Raw genomic sequence first — 21759 nt, 5'->3', positions numbered from 1 at the left:
AACGCAGAGAATATCATAGCTTGATCAGGCGTGCAAAAACAAATTATTTTTCAGGTAGGATAGGAGAAGCTCAAAATTCTACTAAGGAGCTATTTAAAATTTATAAGGAAATCTCTCTCTGCGGCTCATCTGTTGACCCATCCTCGGTCTCAGAGGAATCCTGTAACCGCATTGCCGCTTTCTTTTCTGATAAAGTGGCCACTATCTATTCCGCTTTTTCAGGGGGAAAGAAAAAGGGAACAGAGTTCAGTGAGAGTATATTGGTGGATGCAGGTGTTAATAGGCTGGACAACTTTCTCACCCCATCCCCTAACGAGCTTCAGCAGATATGCCGCTCCATTAAGTCAGGATCCCCCCGTGATCCGGCATCACCGAAACTTCTTGGAGAGAGTATTGAAATCCTTGAACCCTATATTAGGGATGTTCTGGATCTTTCCTTTAGGTCCGGCACCGTACCCAAAAGGTGGAAGCAAGCGATAGTACTCCCACTTAAAAAAAAACGAATCTTAGGTGGGACAGGCTGGACAATCTCCGTCCCATCTCCCTCCTCCCCTACCTGGCCAAAGTGGCTGAAAAGGTGGCAAATCTTCAACTTATGGCATTTGTGGAGAAAGCCAACCTTCTCCATCCCACTCAGTTTGGCTTTCGTTCACGCCACCCCACGGAGTCGGCGCTGCTCATGGCCACTGGGACCATCAGGCAAGGGGTAGATGAGGGGCATACTATGGCCCTCATTTTACTTGACCTAAGTGCTGCCTTTGACACTGTAGCACACTTCACCTTGCTACAGTGTCTTAATAAAGGCGGAGTAAATGGGACAGCGCTGAGATGGATCCAATCTTTCCTGACTGATAGGGGCTTTCAGGTCAGACAGGGAGAACACTACTCTTGTGTGTTCAATCTCGATCAAGGGGTTCCTCAGGGCTCTGCCCTGAGCCCTACCCTGTTTAACCTATACGCTTCCCCTGTAGCCACCATTGCGGAAAGTCATGGCATTCAACTAGTGTCATATGCTGATGACACACAGCTGGTCATCTCACTGTCACGGGCACCTGAAGTTGCAGCATCCAGCTTCAGTGCTTGCATGCAGGAGCTTGCTTCCTGGATGTCTAACAACTGCCTGAAGCTGAATGGGTCCAAAACTGAAGTGCTTGTGGTTGGAGGTGGTCCGACTTTGTGGTCCTCGGCATGGTGGCCAGATTGCCTGGGCTCTACTCCAGTGCCTTGTCAACAGGCCAAAAATCTCGGGGTATCATTTGACTGCGACCTGTCATTTGCTCCCCAGGTTAATCGGGTTGTCGGAATGTGCTTCGGTATACTCAAGAGCTTACGTAAGGTCCTGGACCTACTTCCTGTTGGTGCCAGGCAGACTCTTGTGCATGCCTTGGTCACATCTAGACTCGATTACGCTAACCTTCTATATCTGGGTATAACAGCTAGAAGCCTCAATCGTCTCCAGGTACTTCAAAATGCAGCAGACCGGCTGGTGCTAAGGCTTCCTAGGAGAACGCCCTCTAAAGCTGCTTTGAAGTCCCTTCACTGGCTTCCGATCAGAGAAAGGATTACCTTCAAAGCACTATGCATGTGTCATCGCTAAGTGTGAGCGGGAAATCCGTTACGCTCGCGGATTTTGCGGATTTTTGGGAAATCCGCAATCCGCGAATTTTGCGGATTTCCCGCAAAATCCGCAAAAAAAATCCGTGAACGTAACGGGTTCAAAAGTTGAACCCCCACTCATGCAACTATTTTACAATGGCGCCAGCAAGCTGCCAGCGCCGTTGTAAAATAGTTACAAAGTTAGCTTGCACAGGAACCACTAGATAAAACGAAGCAGGTGCTGCTTTATTTTATCTAAGTGCTTCCTGTGCAAGCTAACTTTGTAACTATTTTACAACGGCGCTGGCAGCTTGCTGGCGCCATTGTAAAATAGTTGCATGGCTGGGCACAGGTCTGCAGCTCACTCAAGGGACCCCTGCGCCCTTCGGGGCGATTGCATAGTAACACACACATGGTCGCTCGAACTAGTTGATGCTCAAATTCAGTGACTCATTCATTAGCCCAAAAACAATCGTGAGCGTCGTCGAGGCTGGACAGGTGTGCCTTCTTCCCAAATCTACCGTGGAAAATCAGCTGTGATGCTGGATAGGCTTTGCATCCTTGACTTTCACGAGCGCAATACCCGTGCTGTTCCTGTGACCAGGAGCTTCTTTCTCTTCATCTGCTGAACTGATCTTTCTCTGACCTTTTATTCACACAAGAGGCACATACCCTACTGGGCACATTGTGTTCGCACGGGTTTCTGCAAGTTCGCACGCGTTTTGTACAATTTCGCAATTTGCGAAATTGTACAAAACCCTCGCGAACTTGCAGAAACCCGTGCGAACATAAAAAAAAATCCGCAAATTTGCGAGAATTCGCGGATTTTGGGGATTGCGAGTTCGCAAATCCGCAAAATTCGCGAACGCGAGATTCGCAAAATTCGCCCATGCTTAGTCATCGCATCATCGGAGGCAGGGCGCCCGCCCCCCTACATAGCCTCATCACCCCCTACAGACCAGAGCGGATGCTTAGATCCTAAGGCACCGGTCTGGCAGTCGTCCCCAAAATCTCTAAAGCTCGCATGGGGGGTAGATCCTTTAGGCTCCTCGCAGCCAAGAACTGGAATTTGCTTCCGATGGAGCTTCGCCTCGAACCTTCTGAGGACAAGTTCCGCAGAGCCCTAAAAACCTACCTCTTCCGCTTAGCACTTCTGTAACCTCTTGATCTGCTTACTTCATACTTCGCTCTCAGCGCGTGGACACCATGCACTTTGTAAAATTCCATAATAATAATAATATATACCCACTCTATGCTAGAGGTCAAATGTACCTGTGAGTCGCACTCTTGATCACCCTGTACATTGCCCGAGCGTGACCAGTAAATATGCTATATGATTATGCTGTGTCTTATATGCCAGGTGTAATGCCCAACATCGCTTGCTTTTTTCATATGACTTGCATTGTATCAATCTTAAAACCCAATAATAATAGATTCACAAAAGGAAACGATTCATTTGGATGTCAGAGTGTCATGATTTAGGGAAGGATTTGTTGAGTAACTGGCAATAAGAGATAATCACCGAAATGGAGACTGTGGAGACATGGTCATAAATGGTAGGGGGTGAGATTCAGGAGCCGGGGCATCCAGAGGAAGCCAACAAATCAGGTCAGAAGAAGGACTGTTTCCCGACTAATTTAAGCAGCATGAAGGCTGCAACAAGTTGCCTCAACATGCTTTTTGTAGGGCTCTTGTTCCCTCTGATTGTTCACTCCTTTGCTTTTCCATGCACTGTTGTTTTGTTCTGTCTTTTTCCTCATGTTTCCTTGTCTTTAGATTCATATTTTTACAGATCTATTCCCATCTGGATCTGCATTCTCCCTTGATTAGACACATCTTCCATTCTTCAGCAACTCCTGGTGCTCCCAAACAAAGGGAAGGTTTGCGGTTACTTCCTGAACTCGTTACCCACCTTGTCTATGGAGCATCAGGTAATAAGGATTACATTCTCTTAAATGTCACACCATTTCAAGAGTACTACATTGACTCAGATAGAAGAAATCATGGGTTGGGCAGTCCCTTTAATATAGCGATGAGAGAGAATCTTAAGACAGAGACATAACATCGGCCCGCTGAGAGACGTGCCATCTGCTCCAGGGTGTTTCTCTCTTCCCTTTCCCTACTTTCACATATTATAAGATAGTAGGGGTGAGATTATCTATTCTTTCCTTATGGCTCTTTCTGAGTGGAGTTTGGTGGATAAGCGTCTAAGACCTGTTCTTCCACACAGCTCTCTGCAGAATTTTGACAAGGAAGAGGGGTGCTGAAGTGAACTGTATTTTGAAAGTTCAAAAAGATTGTTCTTGTTCCTTTCTGGTGAGTCGCACTAGGAGTAGAATTATTCAGAAGAACTTCTGAATGAACTGTCTGTAAATGTTTGTGAAATGAAGAAATTCATGTACTTCATTTACAGTCTTGGACATAAGCTATTCCAAAACTGCTTTGACCTCCTTTGACAAATTTATACTAAGAGACACATCAAGAGAGAACATACTGGTTAGTTGTCTCTCACACCCTGGCATATGTGTGGGGAGAATTTCTAATTTATTTACGTCTCATAATTGCAATGAGAGTAGAGAGAGCCAACTTAAAATTTCTCCCCCGCACAATTTGTATTAAGAGCTTTTCCTGAAATCTCAAAACCCAGAAAGGTCATACTGGGCACCTCAAAAAGACACTTTCTAATTTTGCATAAGGACAGTGCTTTTGTAGCCTGTGCGGGACTTCACATACATGTTTCTGACTTTCTTGGATCGCACTGGAATCAATCAGTATGTAATCCAAGTATACAACCATGAATACATCTAGTAAGTCTCGTAAGATGTTATTGACAAAGATTTGAAGATGGTGGCTGTGTTACAAAGGCCAAACAGCATGACTAAATACTCAAAGTGACCGTAGCAAGTCTTAAATATTGATTTCCCCAATGGCGTTTGCCACAAACAATAAGGGTGACTACACCGGTAATGTTCAGTATTAAATGTCGATTTTGTTCATCACCTTCATGTACTCTGAATGAGTTATACGCTCCTTGTAGATCTACCTTTGTGAAGATAGTTGCAAATTTTACTTGATGCAACAATACTGACATAATAGGAAGGAGGTATTGATTCCGGACTGTGATTGCATTCAGTTCCGAGTAATCCAGGCAAGGGGGAAATTTTGTCACAAGAATATGGGTGGCTTTGCAGGGGATGTTGAGTGGATAATCGATCACATGTCTAAGGGTTTGATTTAGATTATGTTGGATGGGTATTCACTGTGTTCGGGCAGCGATTAAATTACTCCAACTCCCGGAGGGAGTACCTGCCAGACAAAGGTTGAGATGTTCGCCAGCTTAGTGGACATTTCTTGCAGTAACAGGAAATGCATTGAGAGTTTGATGGACAGCTCCGTCAACATGATGGAGCCATGCAGCAATTGTAAAAAAACTTTTACTTTCATAAAGAAAATACAAAAGTGGGATTTTCTTTTTCAAAATAAACAAACAATGACCCACTTGCCCAATTCGTTTTCCCCTATGGCCTGGGGTCATTTTACAGTTTTTGCTGTCCATTACTGCCAGGTTTCATTGAATAGTTGTCCATTTGTCTGCCTACTCTAAATAGGGTGGGCAGACAAATGGCCAAATCTCCAACGGCCCTTACTCTGTCGGCCCATCGAGGTGTATGTTGGCAGCAGAGACAAAGTAGTCTCTGTGCGGCAAAGATGAAGTAGTCTCTGCATCAACATACTGAAGGTCTATCCGACTCAAAAGTAGGAGTGTGGACCTTCAGTTTGGCAGAGAGGGTTCTTAGTTGCCGTAACAACGGAGTACCCACTCTGTCAATCTATAAATCAGGCCTGAAGTTTTCAAGAGCTATTGTTGCTGAATCTCATCTTTTTTGACAGCGAGGAGATAGATTATACCAAGCAAATTTGTTTATCAGGATTTAAGTGTATTATGCAGTTATTCTACAGATGAGGCTGCAACAAATCTGTTCCTATTATACTAAATACATCTGTAAAGTCCTGCTAAGGAGTTGATATGCCGCTTTAGTCTCCCAGAGATTTTTCTATGGGTGTAAGAATATTCTTCACTACAAAACAGAATAAGGATTGTGAGTTGCTGGAGGCAATGGGCCAGATTCACAAACTACACTTTGTAGTACATTTTGTATTGCTTTAAAACGTACTACAAAATGTAAGTTTTGCTTATACTCCTGTGGGAAGTTCTCCACCTCAACAGCGGAGTCTCCCGACATGTAAGTATAGGTTTTAGTAGTATATATGGGAGGGACACAGATGGGAGGGAGGTAAAAGGGGCAGAAATACTCCTAAAGGACATGGGATTAGGGAGACGTTGGAGGGATTTATGGAGGGCCAGTGAGTGTTTTAGGGAGGAACGTCACCCAAACACACTAGAGTAAGCCAGTTGCTTTACTCTGGGAGTGGTGACCTGTAGCTTTCACTTGAAGTTTGAGAATTCCAAAAGTAGTTAACTTACTCCAAAGGTAAACGTTTTTCAAAGTGCTTGGGAATTAGGCTCAAAGTCCTTTGCAGAATCTTGAATTCTGCAATGCAAATCTTGTGATCTTCGCAATTAATTTGAGTGTTGTAATGTCGCAGCCCTGTTGTTCCAAATATAATTGAGAAGGAAAGGGCATTTGTGAGGTCAACGGTATTATCTCTACATGCCCTTTTTAGGTGGCCATTAATAGAGGAATGCTTTCTTGACTCACTGCCCCAGAGGTGAGTGCTGTTCCACCTATTCCCTGTATTTTGTCTTGCTCTGGCTTTTTTGGAATGGGAATCTGACCTCAAATTTGGAAACTATTATCCATGAAACCTTCTGAAGTCCCAAAATCTACTAGAGCCTATACAGTAATGGGTCCTATCAGTATAGTGAGCAGAACTACCTGGAAGTAATGGGCTCTGTTAACAACGGACAATTCTATGATATGCATGCTCCTTCCTGGACTTTTATTCAGGGACGAGCGACTGCAAGGACATTTTCACACAATGTGTCCTGACTGACCTCAATATAAGCAAAGACTGACTTCGCGTTCTGTGTTCTTTTTTGCCCGTAGTTAAAATCTTAAAATCTTGCAAGTTTCTCCAACTTTCATAGGTTCATCTTGTGAAATAGTATTCTCAATGGTATCTAGTTCTTTGGGGACCCGGCTATTTCACTAATCATTTTTCTCCTCAGCCTGTCTGGATCTTAAATGAGCACGTACTTGTAAAGTTAGATCAATTAATGCAGACAATGTGGTTGGTTGGTTAACAACGGGAGCTTGGGCATCTTTTAAAACTAGCAAGACTAATGTTGACACAGTAAAGATTTTTTTAACAATTGTATGTTTGTATGATGGACAAGAGTTTTATATAGTATGTATGGTTGTGGATGAGAGGACATGTAATGGTATTTTATTCATTTCAATCCTGTTTTCATTGGAACCCGTGTTGAAGACAGTGAGGATGTACTGTGTTGTTGAAGAACAATAACATTTTACAAAAGGAAGAAGATACATAAAAAAATTGATTTTTGTATAGAAGAATAAAGAATTGAAATGAAAATCACAATTCTCCCTTGTATAAATAGTAGGGTAACTTTGTACATATGAATCCACCCTTGTGCCCTGATTGATCTTTTCACCCCCTGTGCCCTGTGTGATCCCTTGAGAGTGTGTTTTGGTCCAATTAGTACTCATGCTGATTCTCTGAAGACCAACATTTTTACAAGTTTTCAGTCTGCACTCAGATAGTGTCCTAGTTGTGGGGGTACAGAGAGCCACCAGAGATGGTGTGCTTGTATGCAAGATAAACTTGCTGCTGGTCGTGATGGCTTAGTAATGATGACGGTATACTTGCCCTGGTTTCTTGAAGAAGCCAGGTGAGGATATTTCTGAAGAAAAGTCAACGGCCTTACTCACAAAGGTAAATTTACACGTATAAATGTATTCATGTGTAAATCTGCTCTTGTACCTAGAAGCAAATCTACACATTTGTGTTATTCACTAATTCCAGGTGTAGATTTACACATAAGTGTAGACTTGCATGTCTCCACTCTTCCAGTTTAGGGGGATGAGACATCTAAGGGCCTTTTTCAGACATTGGCAGTCGTGCAGTGAGCCTCCACACGAGCACCCCACTGCGAAACCGCCAAACCCGCAGTCTAACCGCCCGCCATATTCAGACGGTGTGCATCTAAGGCACATAGGTGTGCTTTAGACATGCACCGCCGTGAGACAGCTGCAACCTATTCCTGAACGGAAAGAAATGCATAATACATTTCTTTCTGTGCAGGAATAGGCGGTGCAAAAATACAGGGGGGGGCAACATGTGCCTCCCTGCATGCACCCCCATGCACAGAGGAGACAGGGGGCCCCCTAAGGGCCATATTAGTTTCCTCACCACCACCGTTTTCATGGCGGGCTCACCACCATGAAAAGGAGGGCAGTGAGAAAACTCATAATATGCTTGGTGGTGCCACTGCAGCACAGCCTATTATTATAAACAGAGGGGTCCCGGACTGGGAAAGACAGAAATATTTAAAGATAGAAGAAATGTGAGAGGAGTCAAGAAAAACAAATCCAGAGTACAGTGTTTTTATTCACAAAGTACTCAAACCTTATTATAAGTTGTAAAATGACATCAAAGGTTTAAATGTTTTGGATGCAGTTATGCCCACATAAGAAAGAGAAGGGAGTGGGAGAGGGGTAGTGCAGTTAGGGGATTCGAGGAAAATAGAAAAAAAAAGATTCAACATTCAAGTGAAAAATAAATTCAATTTTATATTATTCATATGTACAATTCTGAATTGGCTCCCCAACACGGGGCCACATAAACATGCCACAATGGTCAAAGAATTCTCATAACCAGGCTTCCGTAACAACTGTGTTAATCTTGCTAGCGGTAGAAGCTGGTATCATGGGGGTAAGTAGTCTACGTTTCGACCCTATTCCATGTAGGGGGGGTTTTCCCTTACAATGCGGGTCTTCTTCAGGACAGTAGGGGAGGGGTGGGCAGACTTCCTTGAGAGCCGTGCATGGTAACGGGACACTCCTCGGACCAGGCAGTCGTGCTCAAAATTACGGGGGAAGGAGGAGGAGCTACGCGTGGGACTAAGTGGCCGCGTGAGACCTTAGCTCCGTAGAGCCCGCTCCTCCGCTACGTCTATCCTAACTTGATCCGGTCACCCGAGAGTGAACTTCGACGGATGAGTCGTAACGATAATAGTAGCTGAAAATTGGGACGAAAACCGACGTTTCTACCCCTCAGGAGCGACATCGGAAGATTTGGGCTTTGACACCTTCGGAGCCCAGAGGCTGTGGTGTGCATCTCAGCCGGACGTTAATGCAACAACAGCGACCTGCGACACCGGAAGCTCTGGCTCGGTACGGTTGTGGACCTCCAAATCGCCCATTGCAGTTGTGACATCTGAGCCGACCGACGCTGCGCCACGGACACAGGCTGTACATTGTATGCCCGATTGAGGTGCGATACAAAGTCCGAGGTGTGAAGTTCGGCCTCGAAACTCGGAAGCGGAGACCATCACGATCCTGCGCATGGCGTCAAAACCGGGCAATGAAAAACCCCCCTCGCGGGCTGGAAGAGGGTCGAAGGCTGTACAATCTAACAAGATGGACCGATATGCACAGGCCAGAGGGTCGCGAGTGGAACGAAGGACCTCTCCGTCACTTGGGAGAGGCAGCGGAACTTACGTTGCCCGATGTCATGGCAGCTATCAACAATTTTTTTTTTTTTGTAAATATATTTTTATTGCAGATAAAAATTCACAGTTATACATCGGTCAACAATAGTGCAATCGGTGATGGTAGCACCAAGGTTAAGGTAGTACTGTTACACAGCCATTCAGCCCACAACCCGGGGGTCGGGCGGCAATTTTCAATACGACGATGAACGTGGGTCCCGTGGCCAACCAGATATGACCAGTTATGGAGAAAAGTTTCACATCTGCTTGTCTAAAAGAAAGAAAACCCCCCCAACACAACAAAACTCTCCCAGAGGTCTAGTAGCAGGACATCAGGTTCGAGGCATCAAGAACCTATTTGGAAGCTTGGAAGTGCTCCCTCCTCCCTTTTTCCACCCATATCAAAAAGCATACGGCAGGAGACTTTTCGCAGTCTGGGGGAAGTGCATTATACCTGTCATATTACGGGGACGTAGGCTGCTCGTTGGTATCACTGTCCGTGTCACTTTGCGTGTCATGATTGCGTAAGGCCTGCACCAATGTTTCCCATGCTTGCGCTGATTCCAACGCCCTCTCATTCTGCTGACGCCTCCCTAGCTGATATCTCAAGGTACTCTCACCCTCAGCCCATTTAAGGAACTTGTTGCACCATTTAGTGCCCGTTGGACCAACTCGTTCCTTCCAGTGCCGCGTTATTTCCCGTTTCGCTAAGAGTAATCCCATGTCAAAGAATTTGCTGGTAATTTTCATTTTGGGGGTATGCGGAAACCAATGTAGGATCCCCACTGCTATGTCAAATTGCAGGGTTCGCTCTGTGACCCTGTTAAGGGTATCCCCTATCATTTTCCAGTAGGAGGACAGAGCAGGGCAGGACCATAGCATGTGGCTTAGGTCTGCTCCGTTCGTCTGGCATCTAATTCAGGCCGCAGTGTCAGAGGGGAAGTACTTTTGTATCTTCTCCGGGGTCAGGTATGCTCGGTGTAATATATAAAAGTGGACCAATTGGAACCGAGCGTTGCGCGTGCTCTTCCAAGCTCGGTGCATCAGCTGGGCCCATGTGGACTCCGGATGTCTCTCCCTATATCTGCCTCTCATTTGGCCGTGAGTGCCTCTAGCGGAGGCAGCCTCTCGTTAACCATCCTGGAGTATAAACACGTCACTGCTTTAACCGTCCCCGCTGCCATCATGACATATTGACATGCCATAGACGTCTGTGGTTCTTCAAGACTGCTCTGCCAGTGTGCCTGAAGTGCCCTCGTGATCACCGCGTGTAACAGGAAATCACCCCTGGGTACGTCGAAACTGTCCAAGATTGCTTGAAAGGGCAACAGCGCTCCGTCTTCGTACAGGTCGCCAATGACTTGTATGCCCGCGTCCTCCCAAGTTTGTAATTGCGACCAATCCCCACCATGTGTTAACGCTGTAAGCATTCCCAATGGGATTTCGGGGGCGTAGGGGTGGTTAATTCCTGTCTTGCGCTGCATGCGGTTCCAGCACGATCTGATAGTGCGTTCTTCCTGCGTGAGGTCCCTTATGGCAAGCCTCTGCTGCATTGCGATATAAGAGAGAACGTGCCTGGGTATTCCCAGCCCCCGCTCCTCCTCTGGACCCGGAACTCCCGTGCCACCTCCTGAGTGTAGATCTGCAGCTGGGCTGCCAAGTAGTATGTTTCAAAATCAGGGACAGCTAGCCCCCCCTCCGCTTTAGGTCTCATCAAGGTCTTAAGCGTCACTCTGTGGCGGCCCGGTCCCCAGAGGAAAGCTACAATTAGCGATCTCAAGTTCCGGAATACGGCAGGTGGGATCCAAATTGGAAGCGTCCTGAAGTAATAGAGTAGCCGGGGAAGCGCCACCATCTTTAATAGCGCTATTCGTCCTGCTACCGACAACGGCAGGGTGGCCCAAAAGGACATGCTGCCCTTTAGAGCCCTAATGCTATGGGATATATTGCCCTCCAGGACGTCAGCAGGGCAGTGGTAGATGTAAACCCCCAAGTATTTCAGGTAGCTGGGTGCCCATCTGATTGCTCTGGGCGTGTCGGGTTGAGGTTCTCCTTTACGAACTGGGAATAAGCAAGTTTTCGACCAGTTTACCCTGAGGCCCGATATTTCACCAAAGGAAGTGAGTACGGCGTCGGCACCAGCTAAGGCCCCCTCAGCATCCTCCAGGAAAAGCAGAAGGTCATCAGCATAAAGGGAAATAAACTGTTGCCCTGATAAGGTCCTCAGTCCTCCATAGTGGGCCCCGGTGCGGATCGACAACACCAGGGGCTCCACCGCCAGCGCAAAGAGCAGCGGGGATAGTGAGCAGCCCTGCCTCGTACCTCGTTCCACCGCATATTGCTGGGAGATCAACGGTCCTGATCTTACCCTCGCCATCGCAGAGGCATAGAGCACTGTTGTCCACTGCAAGAATCCCTCTCCTACCCCATAACAACTAAGCACTCTACGGAGGTACTCCCACTCTAGACTATCGAAAGCCTTCTCCAGGTCAATCGAAAGTATCATGGGTTGGGGAGTCCCTTCGTGGCCCTCTTCCAACAGGCGGAGCAGGCGGCGTATGTTCATTGTTGTGTTTCGCTTGGGAATGAACCCCGCTTGGTCCTTGTGCACCAGAGAGCTCATGTGTCCCAGTAGTCTCGACGCTAGGATGCTGCTTAATATTTTGTAATCTACCGTGAGCATCAATAGCGGCCTATAAGACGCCGGGTCGCCACTCTCCCTGTCGAGCTTAAGTAGGGGGACTACCAGGGCCTCCCGCATCGAGCCCGGGAGGCGCCCTAGGCGTTTTGCCTCTTATATACTACCAACAGCCGCGGGGCCAGCAGGTCGACATAGGTGGCATAGAACTCTACTGGAAGCCCGTCTAATCCCGGAGTTTTGTTGCGTGCCATACGTTTTATGGCACTGCGGATCTCCCCTAGTTCTATGTCTTTACCCAAGTCCTTTGCCTGTTCGGGTTCTAGAGTAGGGATGGGCAAATCCCGTAAGAAGTTATCAATGGGGGCAGTGTCTGCTATTATCCTACTTTGATACAGGTCTTCGTAGTAGTTCATAAACAACTGAGGATTTCGGGCTGGGTATAGACCTCCACTCCCTCAGTGTCCCGCATAGAAACCGTGGGAGAGGTACGCCTCGTGGGATTAGCAAGCCAAGCCAGGAGTGCCCCCGATTTGTCATCCTCCACTAGCGATCTGGTCAGGTAAGTTTTATAATCAAAACTGCGTAGTCTTTCAACTTCAACAGCTACAGCTTCTTTCGCCACTGCGGTCTGCTGTTGAAGCTCCTGGCGGCCGGGTCGCAAGAGCTCCAACTCACGAAGTTTCCGATCTGCCTTTCCGAGGTCCTCTAAAAGGACTAGTCGCATCCCCACTTTCTTAGTTATGCAATAGCCTCTCACTACTACCTTAAATGCGTCCCACTCTGTGGCCCTCGCCCCAGTCGTGCTCTCATTCTCCGCAAAGTAGGTGGTGATCATGTCTTCCAGTTCGCTCCGGAACAGTAAATCCTCTAACATTTCGGGGCGCAACCTCCAAGTTGGAACTCAGGGGGTACCCGGGAACCACCTGAAGTCGGCCAGAAGAGGGTTGTGGTTGGAAATAGTCCTCGCTAAGTACTCGGATCTCACAGCCGAGGATACCAATCCCGCCGATCCCAAGAACCCATCCAGTCTCACATGTAGTTCATGCATACCAGAGAAATGAGAGTAGTCCCGGGTATACGGGTGTTGGGCTCGCCAGATGTCCGTCAGTCCCCATTTAGTCTGCCATTCCTGTCTACTCTTGGCTACCCGGCATGTTGGTGAATCCGCCAGGGGAGGGTGTGATCTATCAAGGTCTATGTCCACCACCGAGTTGAAGTCCCCTGCCAGATAGTGGGCCAAGGAACCCGATAGCGCCGCGAAGAAGGCTAGTTGGTCCACGTTAGATGCATAAATGCTGCAAATATTTATGTCTTTCCCCCCAATTTGCCCGCTATGGCCACAAACCTCCCTTCCGGATCTACTGTATGTTTCGTCACCTGTAGGGGGACCCCAGCTCTTATCCAAATCAGCGCGCCTCTAGCATAGGCCGAGTATGTGGTGTTGTATACCTGTCCCCTCCAACTGCGCTGTAAGGCCAGTCCCTCTGCTTTCGTGAGGTGCGTTTCCTGCAATAGCGCAATCTGTACTCCCCTACGCACTATTTTTGTTTATGCTTTTGTACTTGTATAGCGCACAGCTACCCGCAGTGGGTTTCCCGGCGATTGTACGAATACCGCAAGGGAACCCTTCCTGGCTTTCCCTGTGAAGTGTCCACTCCTGGGCACCCCCATGGTGCAGACCAGGCATCCCTCGCATTGTGGGGGCCGTTGTGGAGAATAAGCAAGCTATTGCCTAGAGTTGCAGCGTAGGACCAATGATCAGAATAGGCACTGAGTCGAGAATATCCGGTCAGGGGAATTATTGAGCCCAAGACCTGCCGGGGCAGGAATCGAACCCTGGTCCCTGGCCAGAGCTCTGCATCGAGGTCTGCCTGCTCTAACCATTGAGCCACACTTTTCCACTAGATAAGCATGTATCTTGTGGCGCCTGGACATGGTATGTAGCCCGCGCGCTTTCCAGGTAATGCATTTCAAAGTGGAAAATTCAGCCATTGTCCCATTGCGTCCTGCCACTTCTCCCCCATTCGTGCTCCAGAAAGGTCACACACAGTAGTTGCTTTGCACCAATGGCGTACCCACCCCCAACAATAACAGTTCACCCCCAAACCATACCTCCCCCCCACCCTCCCTAGAACAGGTCCCAAAGATGGCAATCTAGTTCCCATCCAAACTGTCCCCAGAAAAACGAAGACTATCCTGACGGTAGCCACCGCAGGCATGCCTTAAGGGCAATATGGGGGCCGAGCGCCGACAGGGGGCCTCCCCACGTCCGAGCTACCTAATTGCGATCGAGCCATTATTATCTAGGGCAAGCATAGGTCTTATCCCCAACCCATCCATCATCAAATTACCTAACATTCCCCGCGAGGGCTCGCCCCCCTTCCCACCACCCACACCTTTGTTGGAATCGGCTCACCCGAAATCACCCTTGTCCATCAAGTAGCCCTTCTGCTGTCTCTGGGGTGATCACAGGAAGGGGCACACTGTCAGTTTCGGAGTCCTCCATGTCTGTGCGGTCTTCTCCACTGCCAGGTTCCGTTTTGATTATGGGCCCACCTTGAGATCCCGACATACTGGACACCATCTCCAACACACCTCGCCGTTCCGCCGTTGTCTCCATAGTCGAGGGTCGACCAAGCCTGCCCCGCCCATTCCGGAACCTTTTATACCTCCGCCGTAGTCCGACCTCCGAGGTAGCCGAGAAAGAAGACCCAGGGCCATCCTTGCCAGCTCTATACAGTTCCAGCCAGCTGCACACGTCATCCGGGGTATCAAAAAATTTAGTTGTGCCATCCAGTATGATTCGGAGCCTCGCTGGAAATAACAAAAAGAGTACTCAATACTCTCACTTCTCAGTTCACGCTTAATTGCTAAGAAGGAAGCTCTCTTGCGCTGGGTCTCATAGATGTAGTCCGGGAAGATATTTACTTTACTGTTCTCCACCTGGAAGGGTCCATTCACCCTGGCATTATTAAGGAGCAGGTCCCTGTCTCGGAAGTGCAGCAGCCGCGCCACCACAGGACGCGGAGGCCGGCCTTGTTGCGGTGGTCTGGATGGAACCCTGTGCGCCCGTTCCAGGGTGTAAAACGAGGAGAGCCCCTCGGTCGCCACCACCGCCCTGAGCCAGTCCTCCAGATAGGCCACCATGTCCCCACCTTCATTTTTTTCCGGTAGTCCCACTATGCGGATGTTGTTCCTTCTATTGCGTCCTTCCGCGTCCTCTGCCCTTCTCTCCAGTGCGTCGATCCGAATCAGGGCGTCTTTCATGGTGGTGGCCAACGTTTTTTGCGCCGGCTCCAGGGTACTAACCGAGCTCTCCACCTCCTTGACTCTGTCCGAGAGCTTGCCATGGTCAGCCCTGAGCAATCCCAGGCTCGTCGCGACCTGGGCAATGTCTTGTTGGAGTGCCGATCTCGTATCGGTTATCGCCGTCAGGATCTTGTCCAGTTGGTGCTGGAGGTGCGGGTCCCTCGTCGTCTCCGGGTCCAGCTGGTCTCCCTTGTCCGGCGCCTCTGCGTCCGAGGTGGCCTGCGCACCACCTTTAGTGCCCTTCAGCTTCCCCATGGTGGCCGTGGTCCCCGGCGTTGAACCGGGCGATCGCCCAGATGAGGAACGTCAACCAAGCCGCAGCCAGCTCCCGTCACAGCTCGTGTTTCGGTGTGGCCCAACATCCAGCTCGCGGTGTGGCGACGGAGAGAGTCTCGACCGCTCGCGGTCCAGGAGCGTGGAGCCAGGAGCTCGCCCACTCAAGTCGCTCTGCTCGTAGTGAATACCAGAGTCCACTGATACTTGTTGGTAGGCCTGTAGTAGATTCGCCGAGGTTGCTCGGATCAGGCAGCAATGGCGCCCGCTGCAGTCACCACGTGGCGCGGGACCTCTCGAGTCGTCTTTTTGTCGGGGTGCGGTATCAGGGGGCCAAGCGAGGGATGGTAGCCCACTCCCTCGGAGAAAAAGGCGGGGAGGGGGGAGAAGGGCCACCACCAGTTTGTAGTTTACGGCCGGAGGCAGCGATCCTCTCGAGCCACCTCCACCACTGTCCCAAACTGCAGGCCTCCACCATCACCGTCGGTGGACCGCGTAGGCCCCAAGGCTAGGTCGATCACCCTCCATCCACCTTCGGCCTCTAACTCTCTGCACTGGGCTCGGTTTCCCCTCAGCGTGGTCCGGATGGGCACGCGAGTCAGCGTGCTCGAGATCCGAAGCGGCGGAGGCCGATGGCGGCCCGAGTCCGATGGGGTTCTGGTCAGCTCCCCCCTCTCTCCTCAGCTCCGCGCCACGCAGCGTTCCAAGGGTCCAACCGAGCAGCGTTCTCGACGGGCACCACTCGAAGAGTTCACGAGCGCCGTCGTCCGCTCAGGCAGCTGGCACCGGCATCGCTCCACCATTAAGGGGAAAGAGAAAGAAGACTTCGCCGGTTTCTCAAGCTTCCCAGGTCTGCGGGCCGCCTCAGGATCACCAAGACGGAGCAGGCGCCATTTTGAGCTTGGTTCATAGGCACTCAATCGGTCCTCGTTCTCCTCGACCGTGCCTCGCCGCTGCTCTCCGATGTCGACCCCCGGCTCAGCGTCCCACCTCACTCAACAATCGGGGGGGCTGGGGAGCCCTTGACGCCTGGAAAACAGGATTAATGGCGGCTCGATCGCGGAGCCGAGCGCTGAGGCGACCTCCACCATCGGCGCCCTAGCCATGCCCCCTGGCAGCCAACAAAGTACAGACTTCCATGGTGGAAAAAATGGACGCATTGGACAATAAGTTGGACGCAGTGAAATTGGAGTTTAACTTATTACGAGCTGACCATGCCAAGATGAGCGAAAAAGTCAAATCGCTAGACGTCCAGTCTAGTGGACGACATGGCGGAGGTGCAGCGAGAGGTCCGAGCCATGCAAGCGGCCCAAGAGGAAACACGTCGGAAACTTTATGAATATGAAGGGCGTAATAGGGGGAAAAATACCCGAATTCTTGGAATACCGGAGAAATCGGAAGGGCAGGCCTCGGATCTCTTTGTAGAGAACATTGTGCTGAATCACTTACAGCCAAAGGGCCTCAGTAACTTTTTCTCCATTGAGCGGGCTCATAGAGTGCCGAGTGGCCAGCCGAGACCCGGGGCGCCTCCTTGCCCTATGATAGCGAGAGTGCTGAACTACAGGGACAGAGATGTAATTCTCCAGGCAGCGCGTTCAGCAGACCCGCTTCGTTTTGAAAACACGACTTTGTCCTTCTTTCCGGACTTCACCCAGGCGGTACAACGGCAAAGACAGAGCTTTATTCCTGTTAAAAGAAGACTGAGAGAAAAGGGACTACGCTATTCAATGCTTTTTCCTGCTAAGCTTCGGGTGGAGGTGGATGGGAGGGCATGGTTTTTTGATCATCCGGAGGCAGCGTCGGACTGGTTGGACAGCACCACATGGCCGCCAACTGATGAGGGACCGGATGAGACAGCAGAGTAACAGTGAGATGTGATTTAATTGGTTCGCTAACGTTGCGGAGGGAGAAGGGTTTTCAAATGGAACTTAATTATGACTGTGCATAGGGTGGATTATCTGGAGGGGTGGGGTAGTGGCTGGGGTCTGAGTTCCTCCTCGTACTATCTTTAGTTAACTTGTTGGTTATGCTTAGAACGCAATGGTGTGCTGATGGTCTTGAGATGGATGATGAGGACTGGGCGGAGGCACTATCCTCCCCCAAGGTAGGTACTGTTCAGATGAGGCTTTGCCTGGTCCAACTGAAAGTGCTCCACAGAGTCTATATTACCGGGCCACGACTCGTGCGAATGGGTAGAGCGTCTAACGCAGAATGCAGGAGAGAATGTGGGGAAGTGGGCACATTGATGCATATTATTTGGCAATTCACCTTTGTACAAACCTATTGGGAGAAAGTTCACGAGGAGATGAGAGCGCTGCTGGGGTTAGAAGTGCGTATGGAAGTCAGCAGGTGCCTTTTGAATGTATGAGAACCAACAGATCTTAATGATTACCAGAAACAGTGGGTGACACTGGCATATATGGTGGCCAAGCGTAATATTGCACAGTTGTGGGGCGCCCACCAGCTGCCCAGGTCCATAAATGGGAGGAGGACCTCGATTGGTGCATGATGAGAGAGCGTGCTGTCTATGTTGCCAGGGGTTGCCCCCGGAAGTGGAGGGAGGTATGGGGGGCTTGGAACCAATATCGTGGAGGCCTCTGTGAAGCCCCAGGAGGAGATCCGGATATTGAAACGCAGGAATCCCCATGATCCCGAAGCTTATTTATTAACTATTTGATCCTGTACAGTGCCGAATGAACCGAATTGTTGTAAATTGATTGCATTCACCTGAGACTTTAAATGTTCTTTTCTTTTGTTCTGTTCATTTTATAATAAAAAGAGTTAAAAAAAATTAAAAATTACGGGGGAACAATCTAGTAAATGGACAGAATATCAAGTGTCCTAGATATTCGGGAAATTCTCGTCGGAAGTGAAGCGCGCTATCATTCAGCTCGTGGCTGTCGGATCTGGCATAGTTAAGAATGGGGCGGAACATGGATGAATAGCGTTGTTCCTCCTCGTGACAGCAATCAGGCACGACTGGGGTGCCTCCCTGCATGCACCCCCATGCACAGAGCAGACAGGGGGCCCTCTAAGGGCCATCTTAGTTTCCTCACCACCACCGTTTTCATGGCGGGCTCACCGCCATGAAAAGGAGGGCAGTGAGAAAACTCATAATATGCTTGGAGGTGCCACTGCAGCACAGCCAGCATATTACTTCGTCATGCCGCTGCGCCACCACCAACGGGATCAAGAATCCCTGCGGTAGCAGTGGTTCAGTGGTGGTCCAACCACTGTACTTGTAATATGGCGGGTGGACCACCACCACAGGTTTGGCGGTCCCATGGGCTGCCGAACTAGTAATCAGAATATTTACAACAAGGGGTGGTGAGGGACAGAGTCTCTGAATTAAGCAGAAAGCTCTCACCCAGTCAAGAGATCAGGACTCTGTTCATCACCACCCCCTTTTGTAAATCGATTTTGGCCACTTTAGGTGTGGCAGGGTATACTCAGACATGAGTCCCTTTCTCACTGCTCCATCAGGATTCAAGCAAGCCGGGCCGAAGAGGCTGAAATGCCAGAAACCGGTCCCCGGTAGCTTGTCTCCTTTCTGGTAAAGAATTGGCTTGGTAGTCTAGTCTGCCCTGTTCCCATGATGCACTGGGCCAGGGACAGACTGATTTGCATATAGCCAGATTCTGAGCTGGGATGGGGCAGTGAGATAAATAACGGTGATGGATCAAGCCCTGATCTTTGGACTGGGTAAGAGTGGTCTGCTCAATTCAGACACTCTGTTCATCACCACCCCCTTTTGTAAATCGATTTTGGCCACTATAGGTGTGGCAGGGTATACTCAGACATGAGTCCCTTTCTCACTGCTCCATCAGGATTCAAGCAAGCCGGGCCGAAGAGGCTGAAATGCCAGAAACCGGTCCCCGGTAGCTTGTCTCCTTTCTGGTAAAGAATTGGCTTGGTAGTTTAGTCTGCCCTGTTCCCATGATGCACTGGGCCAGGGACAGACTGATTTGCATATAGCCAGATTCTGAGCTGGGATGGGGCAGTGAGATAAATAACGGTGATGGATCAAGCCCTGATCTTTGGACTGGGTAAGAGTGGTCTGCTCAATTCAGACACTCTGTTCATCACCACCCCCTTTTGTAAATCGAACTAGTAATCGGGCCATAAGACTGGATTTACAAGTATAAAGTTAGTAACTATTCACACTGCTGGATGTCTAGTATAGAGAAAATTAATAAAGGTTCTTATTCTTAAAAATGCTGAAAAAATATTTTACTTTAAAATATGAATGTAAAATATGTTAGCCTGTTAAGTAGTTAAATTATATATATGTATATTGAATTTATAAATTATATTTCTTAAAAGTGATTTAAAACGATTCCTACCAACAGTAAGGGGCCGATTCCGATTCGGGAAAAAGCGCTCCGAATAGCCGTTCGGAACGTTTTTCCCGTACGAATCGTACCCTGCAACGTCCCCCGTATGTACGACGAAGTACGTTTCGTACCAGGAGCCGTACTCCGTAAGAGTCGTACAGAGACCGTACGACTCTAATCTCCGTACGATTCTCCCTTTGAACCCGCTGTACGCGACATCTGTACGGTTCGTGGCTGGTTTTTACGACCCAGCAAGTACGATACGGTACGGAACGCCCCCCCGGGTACGGTGCGTACACCCCATGATCGCAGGGTTATGCACGGTACCCCTGCGATCATGGGGTGTACGAGCCATACCCCATGTACGATGGGTAAACCCCTCGTAGATGGGGTATGGCTCGTACACCCATCGTACATGGGGTACGGCTCGTACACCCATCGTACATGGGGTAAGGCTCGTACAGCCCATGATCGCAGGGGTACGGTGCGTACCCCTGCGATCATGGGGTGTACAGACTGTACGGTGTATGTGTTTGTGTACTTTTCCGTACGACTCGCCCTTACCTGACGTGGACCGTACAAATCGCGTCCTCATACCCCGGTCCGGATCGTACTCATCGGGTCATACGACATGTGTACGAGTCGTGCGGCATGTGTACGAGTCATACGGTTCACGGTTTCAGCCTTGCAATACGTATGGATCGTGACGATTTGGATGGATTCACTGAATACGGATCGTACTACGCGACTCGGACGGACGGGTACGATTTGCACGGAGAGGGCTCCGGATACAAATCGTACAGACTTTTTTTTCTCGAATCGTAATCGACCCCTAAATGTTTTTTTAATGTGTATAATATCTAAATATTTCACATTATTGCTTAGAGAGTGCTAATTTAAGTTCTTACCTCGATTATTTTCTATAGGTGTATTTTGCAGTAACTGTGAGTGGACATGTGTGGTGAATTACTTTCTCCAAGTATAGGCTCCAGTACATTTACTACTGTGTTGTCACCCTTAGAACTGTAGTCAATTTAGAATTGCAGTTTGTTAATAATTGTGGGTGCTTGTAGTGCCTCTCCCATCCTAAACCCATCCTTACTTTTCCCTAAACCCCTCACATTTTGTTGTAGATAGTCCTAATTTTCCTACCACAGCCTGGGTTTCTCCCTTATTTACCACTAATTAGTAAACATACATGTGCAGACATCTTCCCATAGAGGAGATAGGAGATGTGGTGGTGGACATCACACCTGAGGGTTTGTGAATTGTTTTTGTAGTAAGTAGGTAATACTACTGTAGTACTACTTTACATACTACAAAATGCAGTTTGTGAATTAGGCTCCATGTTTCAAGTAGGCCCAAAAAATGCCACTTTAAAGAAATTTAGAATTAAATCTAATTCCATAATTCAGTGTGGGAAAACCTATTACCACAGCATCTTGAATACTGACCGAGAAGACATGGTAGAATCCAGGAGAGGAAGATAATAATAATAATAATAAATAAATAATAAAAAATAAATTAAACATATACATATAATACATGATAATTAGTTGTGGTGTTGTGAAGGGAAAAATACGACCTAAGAAATTTCCATGGATCCAGTCCTTCCATTAATTCCTACTACAGATACCAGCCATTTGGGATGTGGAGAGATGATAGATCTCTAATCATGCCAGTTCAAGTGGTCCACAGAATTAATATTGGCAGAAGCTACCTTCTGTTTGTAGGGAGCTCCTCAATCTTTCAGTATCTGATTTATCAGAAGATAATTTTTGTCGGAACAGAACACAGTGGCTACATCAATCATCAGGGGAGCACCCAGGCCAGTTGAGCAGGAACGTTTCTGTCATCTCAGGATCTTGCTCTGTCCAGAATAACTTTTTGGAAGATTTGCAAAAGGTTCG

At 48.6% G+C, this 21759-nt stretch overlaps 1 protein-coding gene across 1 annotated transcript in view; it reads left to right on the top strand.

The window, feature by feature from the left end:
* Positions 1–16783: 16783 nt before the first annotated feature.
* Positions 16784–21759, top strand: part of LOC147747813 (uncharacterized) — a 67535-nt gene continuing 62559 nt past the window's right edge. The window contains exon 1 of the mRNA XM_086926240.1: positions 16784–16979. Coding sequence (XP_086782366.1) covers positions 16784–16979 — 196 coding nt within the window. The remainder of the gene's footprint in view (positions 16980–21759) is intronic.

Source organism: Lissotriton vulgaris, chromosome 1_1 (genome assembly GCF_964263255.1).
Source record: "Lissotriton vulgaris chromosome 1_1, aLisVul1.2, whole genome shotgun sequence".
NCBI lineage: Eukaryota > Metazoa > Chordata > Amphibia > Caudata > Salamandridae > Lissotriton > Lissotriton vulgaris.
This window is presented reverse-complemented; position numbering and strand designations above follow the sequence as displayed.